At 43.2% G+C, this 21,893-nt stretch overlaps 2 protein-coding genes across 4 annotated transcripts in view; one reads left to right on the top strand and one right to left on the bottom strand.

The window, feature by feature from the left end:
* The window catches only part of LOC310766010 (uncharacterized protein), a 776,685-nt gene that overhangs the window by 725,529 nt on the left and 29,263 nt on the right, over positions 1–21,893 (top strand). The gene's annotated exons all lie outside the window — the stretch shown is intronic.
* ASPG (asparaginase) overlaps positions 2,705–21,893 on the bottom strand; it is a 63,376-nt gene continuing 44,187 nt past the window's right edge. For both annotated transcript variants that reach the window (XM_083614919.1, XM_083614918.1), the window contains exons 13-16: positions 16,278–16,364; positions 8,579–8,678; positions 6,312–6,372; positions 2,705–5,000 (exon numbers count right to left, since the gene is read on the bottom strand). In XM_083614919.1, coding sequence (XP_083471045.1) covers positions 6,316–6,372; positions 8,579–8,678; positions 16,278–16,364 — 244 coding nt within the window. In that variant the 3' untranslated portion in view covers positions 2,705–5,000; positions 6,312–6,315. The remainder of the gene's footprint in view (positions 5,001–6,311; positions 6,373–8,578; positions 8,679–16,277; positions 16,365–21,893) is intronic.

Raw genomic sequence — 21,893 nt, 5'->3', positions numbered from 1 at the left:
CAGGACCTGCTTGTGGGTTTCCTGCTGGCATCTGGTTGGCCACTGTGTGAACAGGATGCCTGACTAGATTGGCCACTGGCCTAATCTAGCACGTTTGTCTTTTGCTCTTAATGATACATAAAGCTCCTGCTTATACGTGCAATTCCAGACCTAGCCAGGTTTGCGCAATTTAGTAGTGATTTCTTGCAATTCAGCAGGGAGGGCACCAAATCCTGCAGCCTCCAGATTCGGTGCTTGGTTTTATCTGTTCCATAACATTGCTACTTGGTTGTAAAACAAACAAACAAACAAAAAAACCCCCCCACCAAACTTTAAAGCAGTTTACAAAAGATAAAACAGTAAAACCAAGAAAAATTCACAACCTGACTACAAAATACGAAAACAGATTAAAGTCACCTCAAATTTCTAAGCATCTGGGTAGGCTTGTCTAAACAGGAATGATTTTAGCAGGTGCCAAAAACAAGTACAATGAAGGTACCTGATTGCTCTCCACCGACTGAAGCAGATGATTTCGGAAGTCTGTTTAGGCAGTTTGATTTTTTCACTATACAGATATCAAGTTTGATTTACCATTAACTCAGCTTGTAGTGAGATCTTATATAAAAAGCAGAAAAGGTAACAACCCGAATGCATTGCAAGCCTGGAGTGTGTGGGGTGTTGGGGTCAGCACAGGTGCACATCTGCTAATAACCCAGGCATGTCCAACAACGGCATGGGACATTCACAGAATCACAGAACTGGAGGGCACCCCAAGGATCATCTAGTCCAACCCCCTGCAATGCAGGAATCTTTCACCCAACGTGGAGCTCGAACCCACAACCTTGAGATTAAGAGTCTCATGCTCTACCACCTGAGCTATCTCATGCAGGCATTGTCTGCAGTCACTCGCCTGCACAAGGAGCAATGTGTTGAGAAACAAAATGTCGGAGATGATGAAGGCAAGCATGTGGACAGTTTAGGAACCTGAACACACACCCCATAATTAAGGCAGCACACATATGTTCTGTTTACGTTGTCATTTTCATTTATAAGCTGTCACCATCACAGCCAGCTTAAATTGGGTCCTGGAAGACACTTTCTGAGTTGGCTTCCTTTTGATGTTTATTTCTATCATTATTTTAGGGTCTCATTAGCTTAATCCACTGCGTAAACCACGGTTAACCTGCTTGCCTTTAATTTACTCTCTTTGCGCCAGGGCTAACTACTTTAATGGATGTTGAAAATGTGACCGATCAGGCTTGGGGCGAAGTTGCTCCTATAGCTGTCCGTCAGCTCATATCCTGGGCTGGATCAGCCATGTGTGGTTTGGAGGTCAAACTACATGTTCCAAACGTGTTTTTCCACAGTGCAACCCCAAACAGCCCAGGGGATGAGCCAAGCCTGTGCATAAGCAGAATTTAGGATCAAACCGGTTATGTAATTCTCACCTGTGGCTGTGTTGCCAAAGGGCTTGAAGGGAAGCACATGGCGAATCCAGATTGCTGTTAGACTCTAGTTAATAGTTTCAGTCACCCAAAGTTCTTGGATCATCATTTCAGCCTAGGAGGAGGGTGGAGGAGACAGATGGAAGCAACATTCTCAGCAAGGTTTTAGCCTCTCTTTGCATACATTCAAGATTAAATTGCAAAGAGGAAAAGGAGGAAATACAAAACACTTCGTGAGCATCTGTTGCGGTGATTTTCTTCTTTATATCACATAATAACTATGGCAATGTTAACACAGGCCAGCCAATCTTTTTAAGCAAAAGGATTTGTGGCTTTGGCATGCCTCCCTCCCTACTACTTAGGTCCAAGTTGATGCTTGTTAAGTATAACAACTCTGTATGTAGAAAGTTAGAAATATGAGTGCTTAGAGGAATTATCTGCATTGGTGAACTGGCTTAAATCAATGTTTTTGTATACCCCACAATTAAGGCACTTCAGACATCTGGGGACTCTGCTCTTAACACAGGGCAATTTCTAAACCCTCAAGATGATAGTGAAGTTGCCGTTTATATCCAAGATGCTCAAGAGTTCTGACAAAAGGACTGAGCACGCACTGACTCCAGAGACAGGTCACCTCCCAACTCTCACTGTTTTGCAAGAGGGATTCAACAGCATACCAGAAATTAAAGTTTGTTCAATTAAAGAGTTCTCACACAACAAATCCATTTTTAAAAATGGACCTTTTGCAGTTAGGAAAGTGATGGCGGGGGGGGAGGGAGAGAAGTGTGGTGTAACAATTGACAGTAATGTAGTAGGCTCCCAGTTATCAGGGAAATTCACTTGGCACCAACTATTGTCATTTTTTGAGGGACAGACCAAAACATTTTTATTTTCCCAGGCATTTGGGAAATGTTAATAATCCAGCCAAGTTTTTAGTCACCACTTCTGGTGTGGATTCTTACGTAAGCTGGGGTGTGGGTGTGTGTGGACATTCTAGGTTATGCTTTTATGAGTATTTTATTATATAATTTTGTGTTTTCCTTTTCTTGGACTTGATTGTGGGCTCCTGGTCTTCCTGATCACTGTTGGAAACAGGATACTGGGCTAGATGAAGTCCATTCAATCAGGACTTGTCTTAAGTGTAATAAGCAGGCGCCTGGGGTGATGGTATTGTTCACCAGCAGAATACCATTGATGGCTGCCATTCTTGTTAACTGACCAGATCAATAAATTCTCCTCCTCCTCACTGCCCCACTAAAAAAAACACAACCACTTAGTGCTGAGCTAATATTTTTCAGAGATTTTATTGAAAGGCACAGCAAAGAGATCACGATTATTTCCACAGTAACTCCCACTATTACACAGTGGTGGGGGAGGTCTAATGTGCTGGCAGCAGAAACAAAGATGCACAAAGTCACCCTGAAAGGTATCACAAATCTTATCAAAAGCGATTACGCTGTTCTCAAAATACCTACATGTATTTTCTTCCCTGAAAGGTAAAGGTAAAGGGACCCCTGACCATTAGGTCTAGTCATGGCCGACTCTGGGGTTGCGGCACTCATCTTGCTTTACTGGCCGAGGGAGCCGGCGTACAGCTTCCGGGTCATGTGGCCAGCATGACTAAGCCGCTTCTGGCGAACCAGAGCAGTGCACGGAAACGCCGTTTACCTTCCCGCCGGAGCGGAACCTATTTATCTACTTGCACTTTGACGTGCTTTCAAACTGCTAGATTGGCAGGAGCTGGGACTGAGCAATGGGAGCTCACCCCGTCGCGGGGATTCAAACCGCCAACCTTCTGATCGGCAAATCCTAGGCTCTGTGGTTTAGCCCAAACTGCCACCTCCTTCAAATATTTCTCAGATTTCTCTTTAGGCAAGAGCCCACAGAAAGATGCTTACAAATTTTGGCATTATTTTGACTTCCTTGCAAATTACCAAGATTTTACCACCACCGCAGTGGGACCCTCCAAGTGACGACCTTCAACAAAATGTTGTAGCATGGGGAAGGGGACCTGTGACTCTCCAAATGTTCCTGTACTTCAAACCCCATAATAATTATAATTATAATTTTTATTTTTAGTACCCTGCCCATCCAACTGGGTTACCCCAGCTACCCTGGGCAGCTTTCAACATATATACAAACATAATCAAACACTAAAAAACTCCCCTATACAGGGCTGCCTTCATATTTCTTCTAAAGTTTGTATAGTTACTTATCTCCGTGACATCTGAGGGGAAGCCATTCCATCAGCTCCAGCCAGAATGGCCAAGAGTCAGGGATGGTGGGAGTTGTTTCCCTGCAACATCTGGAGGGCCACAGGTTACCCATCCCAGTTGGAGTGTATTCTCATCTCCAAACAGGAGTCCTCAGGTTTAGGGGCCAGCTGGCCATACTCCCGGGTTTTCTGTTTTTCTCCTCCAACCAACACTCAATATCCCACAGCCCACGTTCTGGGGCTGTGCATTACACTCCTGCCTACTCTGCAACCTGTACACTCCCATCACTGGTTTCAGAGGCAGTATACACATGGCATTAGAGGTGTAGTGGTTAAGAGCGGTAGACTCGTAATATGGTGAACCGGGTTCGCTTCCCTGCTCCTCCACATGCGGCTGCTGGGTGACCTTGGGCTAGTCAAACTTCTCTGAAGTCTCTCAGCCTCACTCACCTCACAGAGTGTTTGTTGTGGGGGAGGAAGGGAAAGGAGATTGTTAGCTGCTTTGAGACTCCTTCGGGTAGTGATAAAGCGGGATATCAAATCCAAACTCCTTCTTCTTCATAATCCATATCTATCCTGTCATTTCTTGTGAAATACTATATTTTGAGAGGGCTGCCTTCTCTAGATTTTAAAGATTTTTCCCCCTTCTGGAAGCCCCACAATTCTCTCAAGCAATCTGATGTGTGTATGCCCCCCCCCCACTTAATTTGAGAGGAAAGCTAATACCAGGTTTCTAATGCAGTACACAGCATTAGAAGATTGGTTTTAAAAATGATACTTCTCTCTGAAATTCCCGATTATCTCATCTTTTGAAAAACGGTAGCCCCCGCTGAAATGTGAAACTTGATTTCTGTGTCTAGATTTCTGTGAAGAAGCTCCTGCCCTGAGTCATCTGCCACTGAGCTATAGTGAGACACAGTAGCTCTGCAACAGAGCACTTTGCTTTGCTTGCAGAAGGTCTCAGGTCCAATAGTCAGCAACTGAAGTTAAAATAATATCTGATAGCAAGTCTGGGCAAGATTTCTGCCTGGTACCCTGCAAAGCTATGCCACCACTGAATCCATGGCCTGACTTGCTATAAGGCAATTTCATATGTGGTTTGAGAACAGCTGTTCATTTCATCATCACACATTCCTTCCTGAAAACACAAATTGATTCAATAGGCTAGTATGAGCACCGAGTCTGAAGTATTGCAATGTCCTTTGCTAAGCATTACTTTCTTCTTTTTTAAAAAAATAAGAAAATAGACTCTCTTTACTAAAAACAGTGAGCATAAGCTTGCATTCTTCAATTGTTATCTGTGTTGCTTGCAGCGATGTGTGCCTTTCCTCCCCATCTTGCCTCAGGGAAGCTCCAAGTATCTAAAGAAAATCAGGAAAATATATTAGATAAATAGGTAGGTAGGTAGATAACTGTCTGAGTGCAAGTGGTTGACATTTCCTCTTTACAATGACAGCCACCCAAAATTACCCATTGCACTCCAGAGTTCTACCCTATCAGTATTTTCCTCAAACTGTATATAAAATCCTCTATTGCATTTGCAGTTCTTCCAAATTTTGTATCACATGCATATTTGACAAGTGTACTCTCTACTTTCTCACTGGCTAGTCATAAAAATTATTAATAATGGTCAGGAGACATGAACCTCTGTGGGATTGAACTTTCCGTTTAATACTGCTCAACTGAATATTGGTATTCCTTTAAGATACATTTTATACATAAAACGTGGCTTTCTTGTTTTAAGCTTTTAAAAATGCAGCTATTAATTTGAAACACAAGCGATCTGCCCTTGTAACATGTGGGTGAGTAGAGAGGGGAGGTTGGGCTGCAGAATGACAGAAATCCAGTGCAAAAATTGAGCTGGCAACTTTGTTGCTTCAGCAGACAGCCAAAAGAATGATGTAATCCATTTATAAAGCACCATAACGAGTCAGGATCATTGCCCATAGGTGTTTGCATACTGTTGAATATACAGAGATAAGTAGCAGAAATCATTTCAACATGCCCATGAAGCAAGGAGAAACTTGCTTCACAGTATGGAGCCATGTTTCAAATAACTTAAGACATGGCCTGAAATTTGAAGGAGGAGGATTTCACAGCCTTCCTCGAGGAAAAGCCACCCTGGGGCGGTTTCATATACTCCAGAGCAGTATTTGTCTCTAAGAGGGAGTCTTAGCCAATCCAGCCTCCATGGCAAGCTTACCAGCATGATACTCTTGAATCAAACCACCAGTCCCATTTGCACTTTACATAATCGGGATTATATAATCGGTGTGTGTGTGTGTGTGTGTGTGTGTGTGTGTGTGTGTACCACAACCTTAGGTGTACATGTGATGCAGCCTTTACAGACTAGTGCACAGAAGGACTGTCCTCCCAAACGGGCAGTGCTGTTAGTTTTGATGGCAATGATTTATTTTCCAAATCCTGAGATCCCCCGAATTGGTGCTTTCAAAGTTGACTGTATTTAGCCATCTGCTTAGTGAGCATGCAAGACACCTTAGCCCACCAAGTAATGATAAAACAGATGGATATATGCTGCTATGAACTCAAACCAGAGGACTGTGGTCCCAACTCAGTCCGTTTCCCAAACCAAACATTCCTCATGGAGTGAACGGCCCACATGCACACCGCCAAACATTGGTGGTGGTTGTTTCTCAAAGCGTAAGCCTTACCAAATTAGGCCTCCAGCTGACATAAAAACTCCATGACTTTCATACGATTTGCAGCTCTTGCCTACAAGAAAAGGTTGTGATAGTAGTAAGTGCTGCCATGCCATCTGCACATAGGTGCTCATACAAATGCACAAATCACACAGAGGCACCTAAACATGCTGCTCCCATATGCACCGTCTATACGGTTCACACTTCAATGAAAAGCCTCTGCTTCAGATCTCTTCAACACCTGAGGTCAAACTGGAATCTACTAACAGGGCCTTTTCAGGGGTGGCATATTCCTCTCCCAAGAAAAACTCACCAGGATTGGCCAATTGGAAAGTTTAGGAAAATAATAGAACTCTTTTCTTTTCATCAGGTTTACAGTGATAGGTTGGATGATTTCCAGAGTGCTGAAGATGGCTTGAAAAAGAGATCAGTGGTTTAGAAGATGGATCGCTAGAAACAGGTCTCTTTCTTTTTGAGCCGAGAAATCAAGTGGTTTTAATTTCTGCTGTTTTCCTTGCTTTCTATTAACTTTTATGGTTGTTTATCCATTAAGAGACTTTATGTGTATTTTATTGCATACTATGTAATTTTTAAATGGTGTACTAGAGAGTTCTTTCAGCTGAGTTGGCAGACTAGAAGTTCAAAAAAACAGATAGCTAAATAAATAACTATACTGTACCACACAAACTCAATTGAGATTTTTCATTCCATTAAAGCTATGAGTAGACAGTAACTTTCTCCCTAGCCTACTGTCTATGTGATTAGAATCTATGTGTCTAGAAGTTTAGAATCAGAGCCCTTTCCCCTGCGCACAAAAGCTGAGCAGGTACTTGCACAAAACCCTGAGCAATCACCCAGTTGCACACTTTCTTGCTGGCCCTGTTATTTCCCTACAGGCCCTGCCATTTCAAAACATCAGCATAGGCACTGGAGAATGCCCTTGTGGTTCTATTTACACCAGGGATGAAGAACCTCTGGACTGCAGACCAATCTTGGCCTGCCAGGGAGTCCATTTGGCACATGATATCATTTCCCCCAGACCACACTAACCCACCAACAGCAGCTGACATCAACTGATGGGTGGGAGGGAGGGGTTAATCCTGCCTTGGCTATGCAATTCTGTTCCCAAGGAAGCAGGATTTTATCCTCACTCATCTGCTCACCATTAAAGGGCTGTGCAAAAGCGCCCTTTGAAGAAGCATGCTCAGGGGAGCTACCTCAAAGAGGCTTTTGCAAAACCTTTAAGACAGCTCATGAGCTCCTGTTTGCTCAAAGCCTTTTCCAAGTCTCTCTGCTTCCCCCATTAAGTTCCTGACAGCAGAGATGAAGTATTTTCCAGATCTTTCCTCTCCCCCTTCATGAGTCTCCTCCTCTAGTTCCTGATGTATCTCAAAGATTTTGAACTAATTCAATGAATTAATTAATCTGAATTAGTTCATTCCAGGCACTGCTCTAAGGGCTTATAAACACTTCCTCTTGTCCTGCTGCTCTTCCCTGGGGGAAAATGCTCTTTAGCACTTGTTTGGAACAAATGGCAATTCAGGTTTTCACCAAATTGAGATTTTTCATTCCATTAAAGCTATGAGTAGACAGTAGGTTTCTCTCTAGCCTACTGTCTATGTGATTTAGCACCAATCTAGAAGTATTAGAGTCAGAGTCCTTTCCCCTGCACAGTTTTCCCTCGGAAAAGAGCAAGGCAAGCGGAAAAACTGCTTGGACCCATGCTTTCTAGGCTGATGCTCTCCAGTTGCTTTGCTGACTGAGATTCAGTGTGGTGTAGTGGTTAAGAGCGGTAGATTTGTAATCTGGGGAACCGGGTTCGCGTCTCCGCTCCTCCACATGCAGCTGCTGGGTGACCTTGGGCCAGTCACACTTCTCTGAAGTCTCTCAGCCCCACTCACCTCACAGAGTGTTTGTTGTGGGGGAGGAAGGGAAAGGAGAATGTTAGCCGCTTTGAGACTCCTTCGGGTAGTGATAAAGCGGGATATCAAATCCAAACTCTTCTTCTTATTATTACTTTGGGCTGCAGCTGCCATGAGCCATGAGTGTTGTATTCAAAAGCACCTGGAGGACACTGGATTGGGGAAGGCTGACCTAGGCCTTCCAGAGCCTCCTGCTCCTGAAGCTCCACTGAATCCTGTGCAAAGCCATTTCAGAAACCTCTTAAGTTGTATTTGATGCGGGGCTCTTTGGAGATTTGCCTTAGACCCGAAGAGGTGATTTAACATACATATTGAACAGGACGTCCATCTGACATATTACAGTAATCACACACTTACCACGGCATATGGAGTGCTCCCATCGTAACCAGGATGGTTGAGATCCACACCAGCCAGATGCCAGGCCAGCAGTCCTTCAACATCTCCATTAAAAGCAAGACTGGCATGGGGAGAGGGAAGAATATATATTTTATCTTCCATGTTCAAAGCAGTACAATCTGCTTTCCAAATTTAAAACAGATTCAAACATGTGTTGCTGCCAAGGCTTTCAAACCAAACGACTTGTGAAGGAATGGGGCTTTTGAATGGGGACTGTTGTTCTTCAGACAGGCCTAGCGATCTCAAACACAGGACCCTCTCTATCCACAACTTTGTTGGAGGTAGCTTATCACCAAGGGGGCAAATAATATTTTTCAGTGCGTTCAGCACCAGAAACAACAGTTAATTACAAATTTTAAATCTCAATTTAGACTGCAGTTCTAAATATACTTTGAAGTCTAGTTTGACCCACAGGCAGTTTGACCCTCACTCCTGCTTTTAAATCCATATCATTTACATTTGAGAAAACATGCTTAGGACTGAGACATCAATGTGAAATGACAAAGATGTTTTGATTTGGAGAAGTTTAATAAGTGTCTGCAATCTCACTCTTAGAAAAAAATGTTTCCAGGATGAATTTATGGCAACAACATCCAACGTGATGCTGCCTGATAAACAGTTCTGTATAGCTTGAAAGCTTGCCACTATTTTGTGTCTGAGGTCGGCTCCTTGTGAACCAACATGGCTACCTTTGCTTTACATAGCATCAGTTTCCAATTCCAAAATGGAGTAGGAAAACTGATTTGACATCCAGCTTTCTCTTCCCAGGACCCATTAACAATTCTTAATGCATTTAGCCCAAAAAACACTGACCTAGAAACTCATTCAAACCTCTACAGCAGGGCTGGGGAACCTGTGGCCCTCCAGATGTTGCTTAAATGCAACTACAATCCTCCCTAACCATTGGTCATGCTTGCTAGGGCTGATGGCATCCAATAACACCTGGAGGTTCCTCACACCTACTTTATAGACTTTGCTTCATGTCACACCGTAACAGGACAATGTTGCATCCTGCGGTCCATATAATATATATATGTCACTAGAAACCTTCTCTCTCTGTCTTACATGTTGTCTTCTGTGCACTGGCAACAATGTACCTCCAAAAAGGATGACAAAGGAAAGGCTGGGGATGGCTGCCAGAAGAAGCAGGACAAGGTTACAAAAGCTCCAAACAGCTGAGCTAGCAACACTGTTGATGAATCAGGCACATAAATTAATAGGAGTGTACAGGAAGAAGCTTTCAACAGGCCAGTTTCACCCAGTGGGTGTGCCCATGACCAAAGGGGGAAAGGCACAGGCAGTTTCATATTTCACAACAACACAAGATTCAGCTCATGACATGCAGTTTAAGTGGGATAGACAGCATTCAAATTGCTTCATTTTCATTTTTAAAAAGGACTTTAGAATTCACTGCCTGAACGCGGCATAACAGCAAATGTGCTACAAAAGCATGTTAACTTTAATTTCATGAAAGGTGGAAAGTAGGAGTTAGCAGCTCGAAGGCCTTTCTCCTCCCCAGACAAACCTGGCCTTCTGAGGGATGCCAGCCGAGAGGACAAAAGAGGTGTCATTAAACCCAGCTGGATCAGGCCAAGGCCCAAAGGCCAATCTAGGCCAGCATAGTGTCCACATACACATTTTTAACAAATTCTATTTCATTTTTTTTATTCTTTGTGTCATTTTTTTAAAATAAAGGCTTTTGCCCACTACAGAGATGGAGATACTGTTGTTGTTTGTTGTTTAGTCGTTTAGTTGTGTCCGACTCTTCATGACCCCATGGACCAGAGCACACCAGGCACTCCTGTCTTCCACTGCCTCCCACAGTATGGTCAAACTCATGCTGGTAGCTTTGAGAACACTGTCCAACCATCTCATCCTCTGTCGTCCCCTTCTCCTTTTGCCCTCAATCTTTCCCAACATCAGGTTCTTTTCCAGGGAGTCTTCTCTTCTCATGAGGTGGCTAAAGTCTTGGAGCCTCAGCTTCAGGATCTGTCCTTCCAGTGAGCACTCAGGGCTGATTTCCTTAAGAATGGATAGGTTTGATCTTCTTGCAGTCCATGGGACTCTCAAGAGTCTCCTCCAGCACCATAATTCAAAAGCATCAATTCTTCAGTGATCAGCCTTCTTTATGGTCCAGCTCTCACTTCCATACATCACTACTGGGGAAACCATAGCTTTAACTATGGACATTTGTTGGCAAGGTGATGTCTCTGCTTTTTAAGATGCTGTCTAGGTTTGTCATTGCTTTTCTCCCAAGAAATACTGTACTTACATTTAAATGGGATATTGTCCTCCCTGATGCCTACCAAATGAAGACATCACAATTAAAAAGAATGGAATTGATTGGCACTGGCCATTTATTTAGCCAAACTACTCTCCTCGCGATTCATATATTAGGTTAATTATGCTCCTTGCATGGGAAAATTGCCTTTTAAGATTCCAGTCCTTTCCTTCATTATGAGTCAGGAGATTAAGCAAAACTCTTTCATCAGCTGCATCGCTAATCATGTCTTTTCCACCATCTTAGATATACACAACATTAGTAATACGTTGAAAGTTTCATAAGTGCGCCTAATGAATAAGTCTTCAGCGGGATTTCATGTATTAAAATAAAGACTTGTTACTAAAACAATGCTAAGTAAAACGTTGAGAATGTAGTTTATGAAGCTGGGTTCATACATAAGCCTAAGATCCTCTTATAGGAAGGAGCAATATTTCTGGGTTTTAAAATGGCAAAACAAAAACAATTGTTTTAGCTCTGGTTGAGTTCAGAGGGCAGACCAGCAAACTGATAAGAGTGGCATAAATGGTAAGCCCCTTTAAGATGCAACTTGATAAAAAGCTGTTGGGGGTTAGGAAGGCGCTTTTTCTTGGCCACATTCAAAAGACAATTTGGTGTTCTTAACCTGCTTCCCATGCTTCCATTTGCGCCTGTAAGGAAAGCATGGGCACATCAGACTGAGGTTGAATCCTGACAAGACAGAAGTACTGTTTTTGGGGGACAGGGGATGGGCGGGTGTGGGGGATTCCCTGGTCCTGAATGGGGTAAGTGTGCCCCTGAAGGACCAGGTGTGCAGCCTGGGTGTCATTCTGGACTCACAGCTGTCCATGGAGGCACAGGTTAATTCTGTGTCCAGGGCGGCTGTCTAGCAGCTTCACCTGGTACGCAGGCTGAGACCCTACCTGCCCGCAGACTGTCTCACCAGAGTGGTGCATGCTCTAGTTATCTCCCGCTTGGACTACTGCAACGCGCTTTATGTGGGGCAACGTTTGAAGGTGACCCAGAAACTGCAATTAAACCCAATGAGCACCAGCCACCAGCTAGCATCTCAACAGTGTAATTCATAAAGCTGAATGTTCAATATCCTTAAAAACTTCGTCCTTCTCCATTTCATTCTGATCACTATGATCAGCCTTGGCAAGGCAAGGCAAGGCAAGGCAAACAGGCACTGTCAGCAGTCACCCCCTCCAGTTGTGAAACTATCTCCCAAAACTGGAAAGGCTCTTGGGGCATAAGCTAAAGGGAGTCCCAGCTAACAAAACGTTGAGGCAAGTTAAGCAGATGTTCAAGGAGAGAGTAAGTGAAACCAATTTATTTAATTAAAACACTAATAAAGACATGGGAGCCAGATTTTGTAAGAAATTGTAGCTCAGTGGCTAAATTCTAGGGGTAGGAAGCCTGTAGAAGCCTAGTTAGTGTTCAGTACTACACCAAAAGCAAGAGTGAGTGATTTATATCACCTGAAACATCAAGCCTCTTGGCGGTTGGAGGGATGGGAATCTCTCACATCTGTCTCTAGTCTAAGAATACCAAATGAATAAAAGTAATTCAAAAGGCCACACACAAATGACAAAACCCAAACTGAGATTCAATATGACTTTAACGGATTGGAAAACTGGGTGCAAACTAACAAAATGAATTTCAGTAGGGACAAATGCAAGGTTCTGCACTTGGGCAAGAAGAACCAGCTGCACAAATATAAGATGCAGGACACCTGCAGTACGTGTGAAAAGCATCCACGGGTCTTGGAGGACCACAAGCTTAACATGAGTCAACAGTGCAATGCAGCAGCAAAAAAAAGAAAAGGAAAGGTTAATGCTATTCTAGGCTGCATCAACAGAAGTATAGTGTCCAGATCGGGGGGGGGGGGGGGGAGCAGAAACATCACCTTGCCAACAAAGGTCCGTATAGTTAAAGCTATGGGTTTCCCAGTAGTGATGTATGGAAGCTGGGCCATAAAGAAGGCTGATCGCTGAAGAATCGATGCTTTTGAATTATGGTGCTGGAGGAGACTCTTGAGAGTCCCATGGACTGCAAGAAGATCAAACCTCTCCATTCTGAAGGAAATCAGCCCTGAGTGCTCACTGGAAGGACAGATCCTGAAGCTGAGACTCCAATACTTTGGCCACCTCATGAGAAGAGAAGACTCCCTGGAAAAGACCCTGATGTTGAGAAAGATGGAGGGCACAAGGAGAAGGGGACGACAGAGGACGAGATGGTTGGACAGTGTTCTCGAAGCCACCAGCATGAGTTTGACCAAACTGCAGGAGGCAGTGGAAGACAGGAGTGCCTGGCGTGCTCTGGTCCATGGGGTCATGAAGAGTCGGACACGACTAAGCAACTAAACAACAACAACAACAGGCTGCATCAACAGAAGTATAGTGTCCAGATCAAGGGAAGTCATAGCACCACTCTATTCTGCCTTCGTCAGATCACACCTGGAATACTGTGTCCAATTCTGGGCACCACAATTTAAGAAGCTGGGACGTGTGCAGAGGAGGGCAACCAAGATGAACAACAGACTGGAAACCAAGCCTTATGAGGAACAGTTGATGGAGCTGTGGATATTTAGTCTGGATAAGAAGAGACTAAGAGGAGGAGATATATGATAGCCATCTTCAAGAAGGGCCGTCACATGAATCAAGCTTGTTTTCTCATGATCTGGAGAGTAGGACTCAAACCAATGGTTTCAAGTTACAAGAAAGGAGATTCCAGTTAAAAACCAGGAAGAGCTTTTTGATAGTAAGAGCAGAGGAATGGACTACCTCGGGAGGTGGTAGACTTGGTGTTTCATTGTAAGTTTTTAAGCAGAGGTTGGAAGGCCATCTGTTTTGAATGCTTTAGATGAGATTCCTATATCTCAGAGGGTTGGACTAGATGACTCCCTTCCAACTATGATTCTATGAAATATTGTGTTGGCATCCATCTTTCTCCAAAATGTGCATCGTAAGACATGACTATGCAACTTGTGACCTCCAAAATGTACATCGTAAGACATGACTATGCAACTTGTGACCTGCAAAGCCTAACACAGCCTTCAAGAAGAAGAAGAGGAGGAGTTTGGATTTGATATCCCGCTTTATCACTACCCGAAGGAGTCTCAAAGCGGCTGACATTCTCCTTTCCCTTCGTCCCCCACAACAAACACTCTGTGAGGTGAGTGGGGCTGAGAGATTTCAGAGAAGTGTGACTAGCCCAAGGTCACCCAGCAGCTGCATGTGGAGGAGTGGGGAAGCGAACCCGGTTCACCAGATTACGAGACTACCGCTCTTAACCACTACACCACACTGGCTCTCAAGCCAAGTATGGGCATCAAGGGCTAAAAAATTGGTGGGGGCAGGGGTTCTGCCCACCTAAGAATGCAAAATTGAATGGGTTGTCAAGCACCTTGCAAACCACAATACATGACAGGTGCTGCGGTAGACTGCAAGTTGCACAGGCCCATCCTAAGAGGCAAAGGCGCCTCTTCTCATCTCCCCACCACCACTGCCGCCCTGAAGCTGTTGTATATCCTTTTACCTGAACTCCTCACAAGGAGCATATTAAGCCTCTGTGGGAGATTGAGATGTTTATAGCTGAAAAGTGTCACCCAGATAGTGAAGAGATTATGCTTCTCTGTTGGTGAAGAGCCTTGATAAGCAGGGTAGTGATTTCGAGTGAGAGGAAGATAATTCTGCCTCGAGCACATTCAAGGATACGGTTCCTATTAGCTGGCCTGGCCATGCCTCTTTATGCAGTCTCCGTAACCGCTGGGACAGATGACAGATTAAGATCATAAAAACCCCACTCCATATTTTATTTCTCCAGAAGGATAATCAGGTATTAGAGGCATGGTCAAAGTTCTGTCAGAATCATAATTTTTCCCGACAGCTGTGATCAGAATTGAACAGCATTTTAGCCTGGAGATGGGCTATGATAACAGGCTTGAAGGAAAGCATCCTTGGATTTCATTAACTGGCATTTTGATATATAGGAGGGGGGAGCAGAGATAGAAAGAAAAAGGGAATTTGGTTGCTTCTTTCCCCCTCCCTCCAACAGCCCCTCGCATTTCCCCCCCTTTGGGGCAGCAACCAAATATGAAAGGGTCAAGGCTCACCTCATTTTTTACTAGTTACAGTAACAGAGATGTCGATCAAACATAATCTCTGGTCAAATAAGAACTTGCAGAGTCATTTTCAGAATGGATTGGTATATATGTGTTATATATTTTTCTGTGCTATGAAACCTGGTTAGTCAACAAAGAGCTCCAAAAATCCACTCCAATCCTTAAAAATAGTTAATTTTTAAAAGAAGCCGTGGAGAAACAACAAAATATATGAACTGAAAAACCAGTCAGGGCTAACAAAACACCTTGGTACAAAATTGCATCATACGTGGATTTTTTTTTTCCCTGGTTGTTCTTGAAAGTCTCAAAGCATTTTGCTGTTCTGTATGGCCAACCAGTTTAACAAGTCCTTCAGAGGGCAGAAGAAGCTAAGAGTAGGGTCAATTTATTTGTGGAAAAAACACAAGGATTGGATTAACTGCCTCCTTTAATAATCCTGGCAGGTGGGTAAGATTTGACATAGCAGATTCCAAGCCTGACTCCACAACATTCTGATTAACTGTGGCTTATATACAATATTTTCACTCCCCCTTCCTCTCAGCCTTTCAGTCAATCACAAAATGATGAGAGTTTGGTTAACAATTCCCTTTAATTGCCAGAATCCTAGAATGAACTTTTGACCCTCATGTGCACAACATCTGGTACAAAACATCCTAAACAAAACATCTACCCTTGAACTTTTAACTTTCCTGTGAACATTTGACACTCCAATGCTTGAGAGCCTTAAAAGCAAAACAGCAACCATTTTGCGAACCAAATTTTACGACAAAAACCAAACTCGAAATGGTTGAAATTTGTATTCGCTTACAAACCAGTTTTAATAGTTAACCAGCTATCCTTAATCATTCCACTGCCACCTTTATACAATGGTGAACAAAGTCCTGGTTTACATACCTGTTATTCTCTTGATGACTACAGTAGCAAGCAATGACATGGCGTGTGCTACGTGAATAGGCAATCACAGATATAAAATCTGTAGTGGTTAGAATGCAGGACTAGGACCTGCCAGACCAGAGTTTGAATCTCAAATGAGCCTTGACGCTCATGGGGTGACCTTGGGCCAGTCAGTGCCTCTCAACCAAGCCCTACCTCACAGGGTTTTTGTGGGGATATAAATGTAATAAAGAACTTTCAAATCACTTCATTCAGCTGCTGGTCATCAAATGTACAGTAAATGAGTGTAGACAAATCAAGTGATGTCATTCCATGTGTCAACTAGTTTATAGACACGATGCAATGTCATCTGAAGACATTTAAAAATGACTTTTTCATACCTGCAGAGTTCTGTACCAACATTCACGAGCTCTTGGCTTGAAAGGTGAGCTCCCGTTGTGCGTAGCAAGCGGATCACATCGTAGTGCCTTTAAGAAAGTGGACAAACTTATTTTTAACCACACCAGTACCTTAATAGAAATATCTGTAGCGTGCTAACATGGAAACAACTCTTTGATAAACTGGATCTAAGAGCCATTTCCCATATTGATTTTTCTCTTCAGAAGGGGACCTGTAAGTCACACTGATGACAAATAACATGATGTAGGAAACATTTGTATCAATGCCTACTTGTCAATCAAACTCAGGCATGTTTGTGAATTTGTGGTCAGTGCAACATGCCCATCATTCAGTCTTAAGTAAACACAAACTGTGCCAAATCTTCTCCAAGTGTAATATTTAGCTGTATCAAGTGTTAAATTCCAAACACTCTGTCTCCAGCAGAGGGTGGCCAATGGGATGGCCCTGGAAAACTCATAGATCAAGAGGGAGATAGATATCCCTTCACAAAATTCTTCCCAGTCTGTGAGTCAAGTGGGCATTTTCAGGGAGTAAAAGAAGAAGAAAGGGAAACTCTCTTTGCTACAACACTCCTAGCTGGCATATGGCTGCACCAACACTCAGATTTAAGGGCCAGTGGTCTTAAACATGGGACACACAGAGCTGACCATAACTTAATTCCCTTTTCCATGGTTCCCTATCAATCAAAACAGCCCTTTGCTCAGTTGGGCAGCAATGTAGAGATTTGGTGGCGGCTGTGCTAGAACAGGATCAGCGTCAGCAATGGCTGTGCCCAGTACACAAGATGGGCCCAACTCTCTGGGGAAAGAGAACAAGGGATCCTCTTGCACAATGACTGTGTTATATCCTATGCCTGTGTGTTGGCACATTACAATATCACATTCAGACTTTTCAAGAGGCAAAAAGGCTTTAAACTACCCTGATGCCTAACCAAGAAATTCAGAAGTAGCATGTAGGATCTGTGAGCTGGTAACTGCTCCCTATTGTTTACTTCAAGAGAAATGACACATACAGTGGTACCTTGGGTTAAGTACTTAATTCGTTCCGGAGGTTTGTACTTAACCTGAAACTGTTCTTAACCTGAAGCACCACTTTAGCTAATGGAGCCTCCTGCTGCTGCTGCGCTGCCGGATCACAATTTCTGTTCTCATCCTGAAGCAAAGTTCTTAACCTGAAGCAATATTTCTGGGTTAGCGGAGTCTGTAACCTGAAGTGTATGTAACCCGAGGTACCACTGTACAAACTTGCATAAGGGCTGGCAGATATGACCAAGATAGTACATTATCACATATGAAGAATAAGACTTTCCAAAAAGTCTTTTTCTTCTTCTTTTCTTTTTGCTTCTGTCGATAAGTGGAAAATAAATATTAAATCATACTACCAAGCAATTTCCCTTCTCTGAAAAAAATGATTTCGCAATACTTCATTCCATGAGATATATTATTAACTGCTACTGCAATTACAGACCTCATTCATTTGCTCGTTATCTTAAATATTTCATCACAAGGGTTCTTGAGACACAGCAACATCATCAAGTACATTTTTCTCCCTTTCAGGTAGCAACAAGTGCTGTGTTCCACAATGCAATATAACCCAAGCACCTCTGAGCTGCAGGGTTATACATACATACATACATACATACATACATATTATTCCCCATACATACATACATACATACATACATATTATTCCCCATACATACATACATACATACATATTATTCCACATACATACATACATACATACATACATACATATTATTCCCCATCCAACTAAAAGATAAACACTGAAACAGACTAAAAATCACATCACTTTAAGAACAAAACGTCCGAGAGAACAAAACTGCCCTGGCCTGGCATTGAAAAGCTAATAACATAGGCACCAGGCAGAACTCCTTGGGGAAATTATTAGAGGAGGTGGGGGCTACCACTAAAAAAACCTATCCCCTTGCTGGCACACTCTGCACTTCTCTTGGAGAAAGTCAGAGAGAAGTGCCTCAGGTGACAATCATAAAGGCAAGGCAGGTTCTAACGTAAGGAGCTAACCTTGGTTGTATTGTGGTTCTGAGCTACATCAGGCTTCATAAGCCAAAATGAGCACTATGAATTGAACCTGAAAACAAATGGCAGCCAGTTAGCATTTATGACATAAATGCTAGGAGCCTTTTTAAAAGAATGGAGCCTATTTAACCCACCCCACTGATTTAAATCAGACTTAAGCGCAGTTAGCTTGTTCTGGATTACCTCAATCAAAATTTCCCAGCCTCAACTTTTCAGCTGTGGTATGAGATTGCAAGTGACTAGTCTGGAAACTCCTAAGCTTATGCCAATGGCAAATACTCTGCCTGGATGGGAGGTTTGTGGAAACAACTCTGAGAAGAGTGAGAGATAATAAATAAAGACTGGCCTACCTATGCACATATGGAACTGCTTTATACCAAATCAGGCCATTGGCCTATCAAGCCCACTACTGTCAACTTTCAGGCAGCAGCGTTCCAAGGTTTCTGGCAGAGTTCTCTCTCAGTCTTACTATCTGCAATCAGAGGCAATATGCTCCGGAATACCACTTTCTGAAAACTGGAGGGGAGAGTGCTATTGCACACAGGTCTTGCTTGTGGGATTCCCATGGCCACTGTGAGAACAGGATGCTGAACTAGATGGACCACATATCTGGTGCAGCGGGCTCTACTTATGTTCTAACTGGAGATGCCAGGGATTGAACCAGGAACCACTCTACTAAATAATAATAATAATAAATTTTATTTATACCCCGTCCTCCCCAGCCAAGGCCAGGCTCAGGGCGGCTAACAACCAATAATAAAAAGTTGAATGAATACAACTTAAAAACAAGATTAAAATACAACATTAAAAGATTAAAACATTAAAATGCAGCCTCATCACAGGAGGAGAAAGGAAAAAAGAAAAAAGAAAGAGGGGGAGGGAATCAAATTGACTCCAAGCCAAAGGCCAGGTGGAACAACTCTGTCTTACAGGCCCTGCGGAAAGAAATCAGATCCTGCAGGGCCCTGGTCTCATGAGGCAGAGCGTTCCACCAGGCCGGAGCCAGTGTTGAAAAAGCCCTGGTTCTGGTTGAGGCTAATCTAACTTCCTTAGGCCCTGGGACCTATAGGGTGTTGCTATTTATGGACCTTAAGGTCCTCCGTGGGGCATACCAGGAAAGGCGGTCCCGTAGGTAAGAGGGTCCTAGGCCGTGAAGGGCTTTAAAGGTCAAAACCACTTAAATCTGACTCTGTACTCCACCGGGAGCCAGTGCAGCTGGAAAAGCACTGGGTGAATATGCTCCCATAGCAGAGACCCCGTGAGGAGCCTCGTTGCAGCATTCTTCACCCGCTGTAGTTTCTGGGACAGCTTCAAGGGCAGCCCCACGTAGAGCGAATTACAGTAGTCAAGCCTGGAGGTGCCCGTCGCATGGATCCCTGTGACCAGGTCAGGGCGGGAAAGGTAAGGGACCAACTGCTTGATGCGGCGAAGGTGGAAAGCACTCTCTACTTGCTAAACATGATTCTAGTTAAGCATGATTCTAGTTATTGTGGTATGATCAGAATCGGAGGGCATAAGACTTCCTAAGACCAACATCTTTTAATTCCGCAAATGCTTTTAAATGGTTTTTCATGGCCGCACTTGCACTGGGCCTGAAGAATCTGAGTGATGCATTACAGAGATGGGGGGGGGGTCACAAGCACATTTCCCACCTACCACTTAAAGAAATGCAGCTGTAACCCACTCCAAAACCTGAATGGCTTCATTCCTTTGGCTCCTATGTTCTCCTGCAAAAAGCAATGAACTGACCTATCACGCCCCAGACAGAACAGACTTCAAAAGGTGGATGCACCACATAACATATCAGAGTCTTCGAGGACTAGGATTGTAAAGAGCCAGGACAAGTTGGGCTCTCATTCCTCAGTTGGAAATCTGGAAAGATTGCAACATTGCATGTCCCATGCCTGTGCATGCTGCCTCTTACACATAACCCCACACCCCATAATATGTATCAGGTATACACTTAGTTCCCACAATCTTTCCACTTTTTTCATTTGTTGTGAGGAAATGGTTTGTGGAAAATTGGACACTATCTATCTGTCTGTCTGTCTATCTATCTATCTATCTATCTATCTATCTATCTATCTATCTATCTGATGCAATAGCACACATTTGCAAGCCTGCACTGTACCATGCATACAATGTTCCAACATTTCAAACTTTGTGAACTGGCCTTTGGCATTATATACTGTTAAATATCTTCTTCTGAATTGGTTCCACTGTCATGCTTCCAGTTGGATGCAGTTGTTCCTAAACTGCTGTCAGATCTCATCAGGACACTAAGAAATTGTTTGTGGGAAAATGCACTTACTTCATTCCATGGGACTGTTTATATAAATACTTCAAGATATGCTTCAGAACTGATTGCTCTAGGGCTTCAGAGAGTAAATACTTTGAGAGCAACTTTGTAGTTATCACTACAGCTATATGGATGATGTCATATTAGAGGCAAAGAATACAACAGTGCCTTGGAGAAAAGCAGTATCTCGGACGTTACAATATAGCCAGGGCTTTTTTTTTTTATCTAACTGGCTCCATGTCATGTTTGGAATATTTACATATAAGTGGGTATTGCTTCAGGAGAGAGGGGGGGATTGCAATAACCACCAAGTTTCTTCCTCCAATATTGCATACTGCACCTCCAGTTATATGTACTTGCGTAAGTGTTAAAATATTATTAAAGCTTGATTTCCCCTTTTTTGTACAATTAATTCCACAATCTAGTTCCAACTGCAAGAGTAGCATCTAACTGATTCTATAGGTTTTCAACCATCCAATTCCACGTTAAGCTTAGCAGTAAAGTTAGCTGGCAGAGTAGGCCTGAAGCTATCATTACAGTCTCTGCAAACTGACATATGATTCAGGTCATTCTCTCAACCTGACAGCAGCATAAGCTTGAACTAAAACCCGGCTTCATTCTCTTCCAACCTGCCTTTCAGCAGCTTTAAAAAGATCAAGAGTCCCCAGTAGGAGTTTCTTATGGGAGTGGTAAAGCTTAAGAATTTGAATAACAAACTTATGTGAAATTCCTCAGGCAGTGACTGGGTGTGGTTTAACCACACACACACACACACACACACACAGAGAGAGAGAGAGAGAGAGAGAGAGAGAGAGAGAGAGAGAGATGTTTGCAGGAATATTTTGCATAGGTGTGCTGGACAAGGGCCATCTCTGTTCAGCAGTAAGTCTGTTTAACTTGCTCCTAGAGAATTTTAAGAGATTCTTGGCAAATTTTCCTGTATCTGAACAGCTTGGCTAGCTAACAAGATTGTCATAACGCCGATTAAGAAAGCATGCCATCTGACTTTGGTTGCAAATCTATACATCCTATTACCTGGGTGTATAGGATTGATTTCAAAGGCACTTGCTTCATAGGTTGTATAGGTTTGCACTGTTAATGACCCATCTGCAATGCAAAATACATGTCAAGAGTGTGGAGACCTGGCCAGAAGAACTACTATAGCACCAAAGACTTCTTAAAGGACTCTTAAGGAGAAAATTTTGCTTCCTGTGAATCCTGTAGTTATGGGGAAGATG

Source organism: Podarcis filfolensis (assembly GCF_964270895.1).
Source record: "Podarcis filfolensis genome assembly, chromosome: 1".
Classification (NCBI taxonomy): Eukaryota; Metazoa; Chordata; class Lepidosauria; order Squamata; family Lacertidae; genus Podarcis; species Podarcis filfolensis.
The sequence above is the reverse complement of the archived record's forward strand: the minus strand, read 5'-3'. Positions and strand labels throughout refer to the sequence as shown.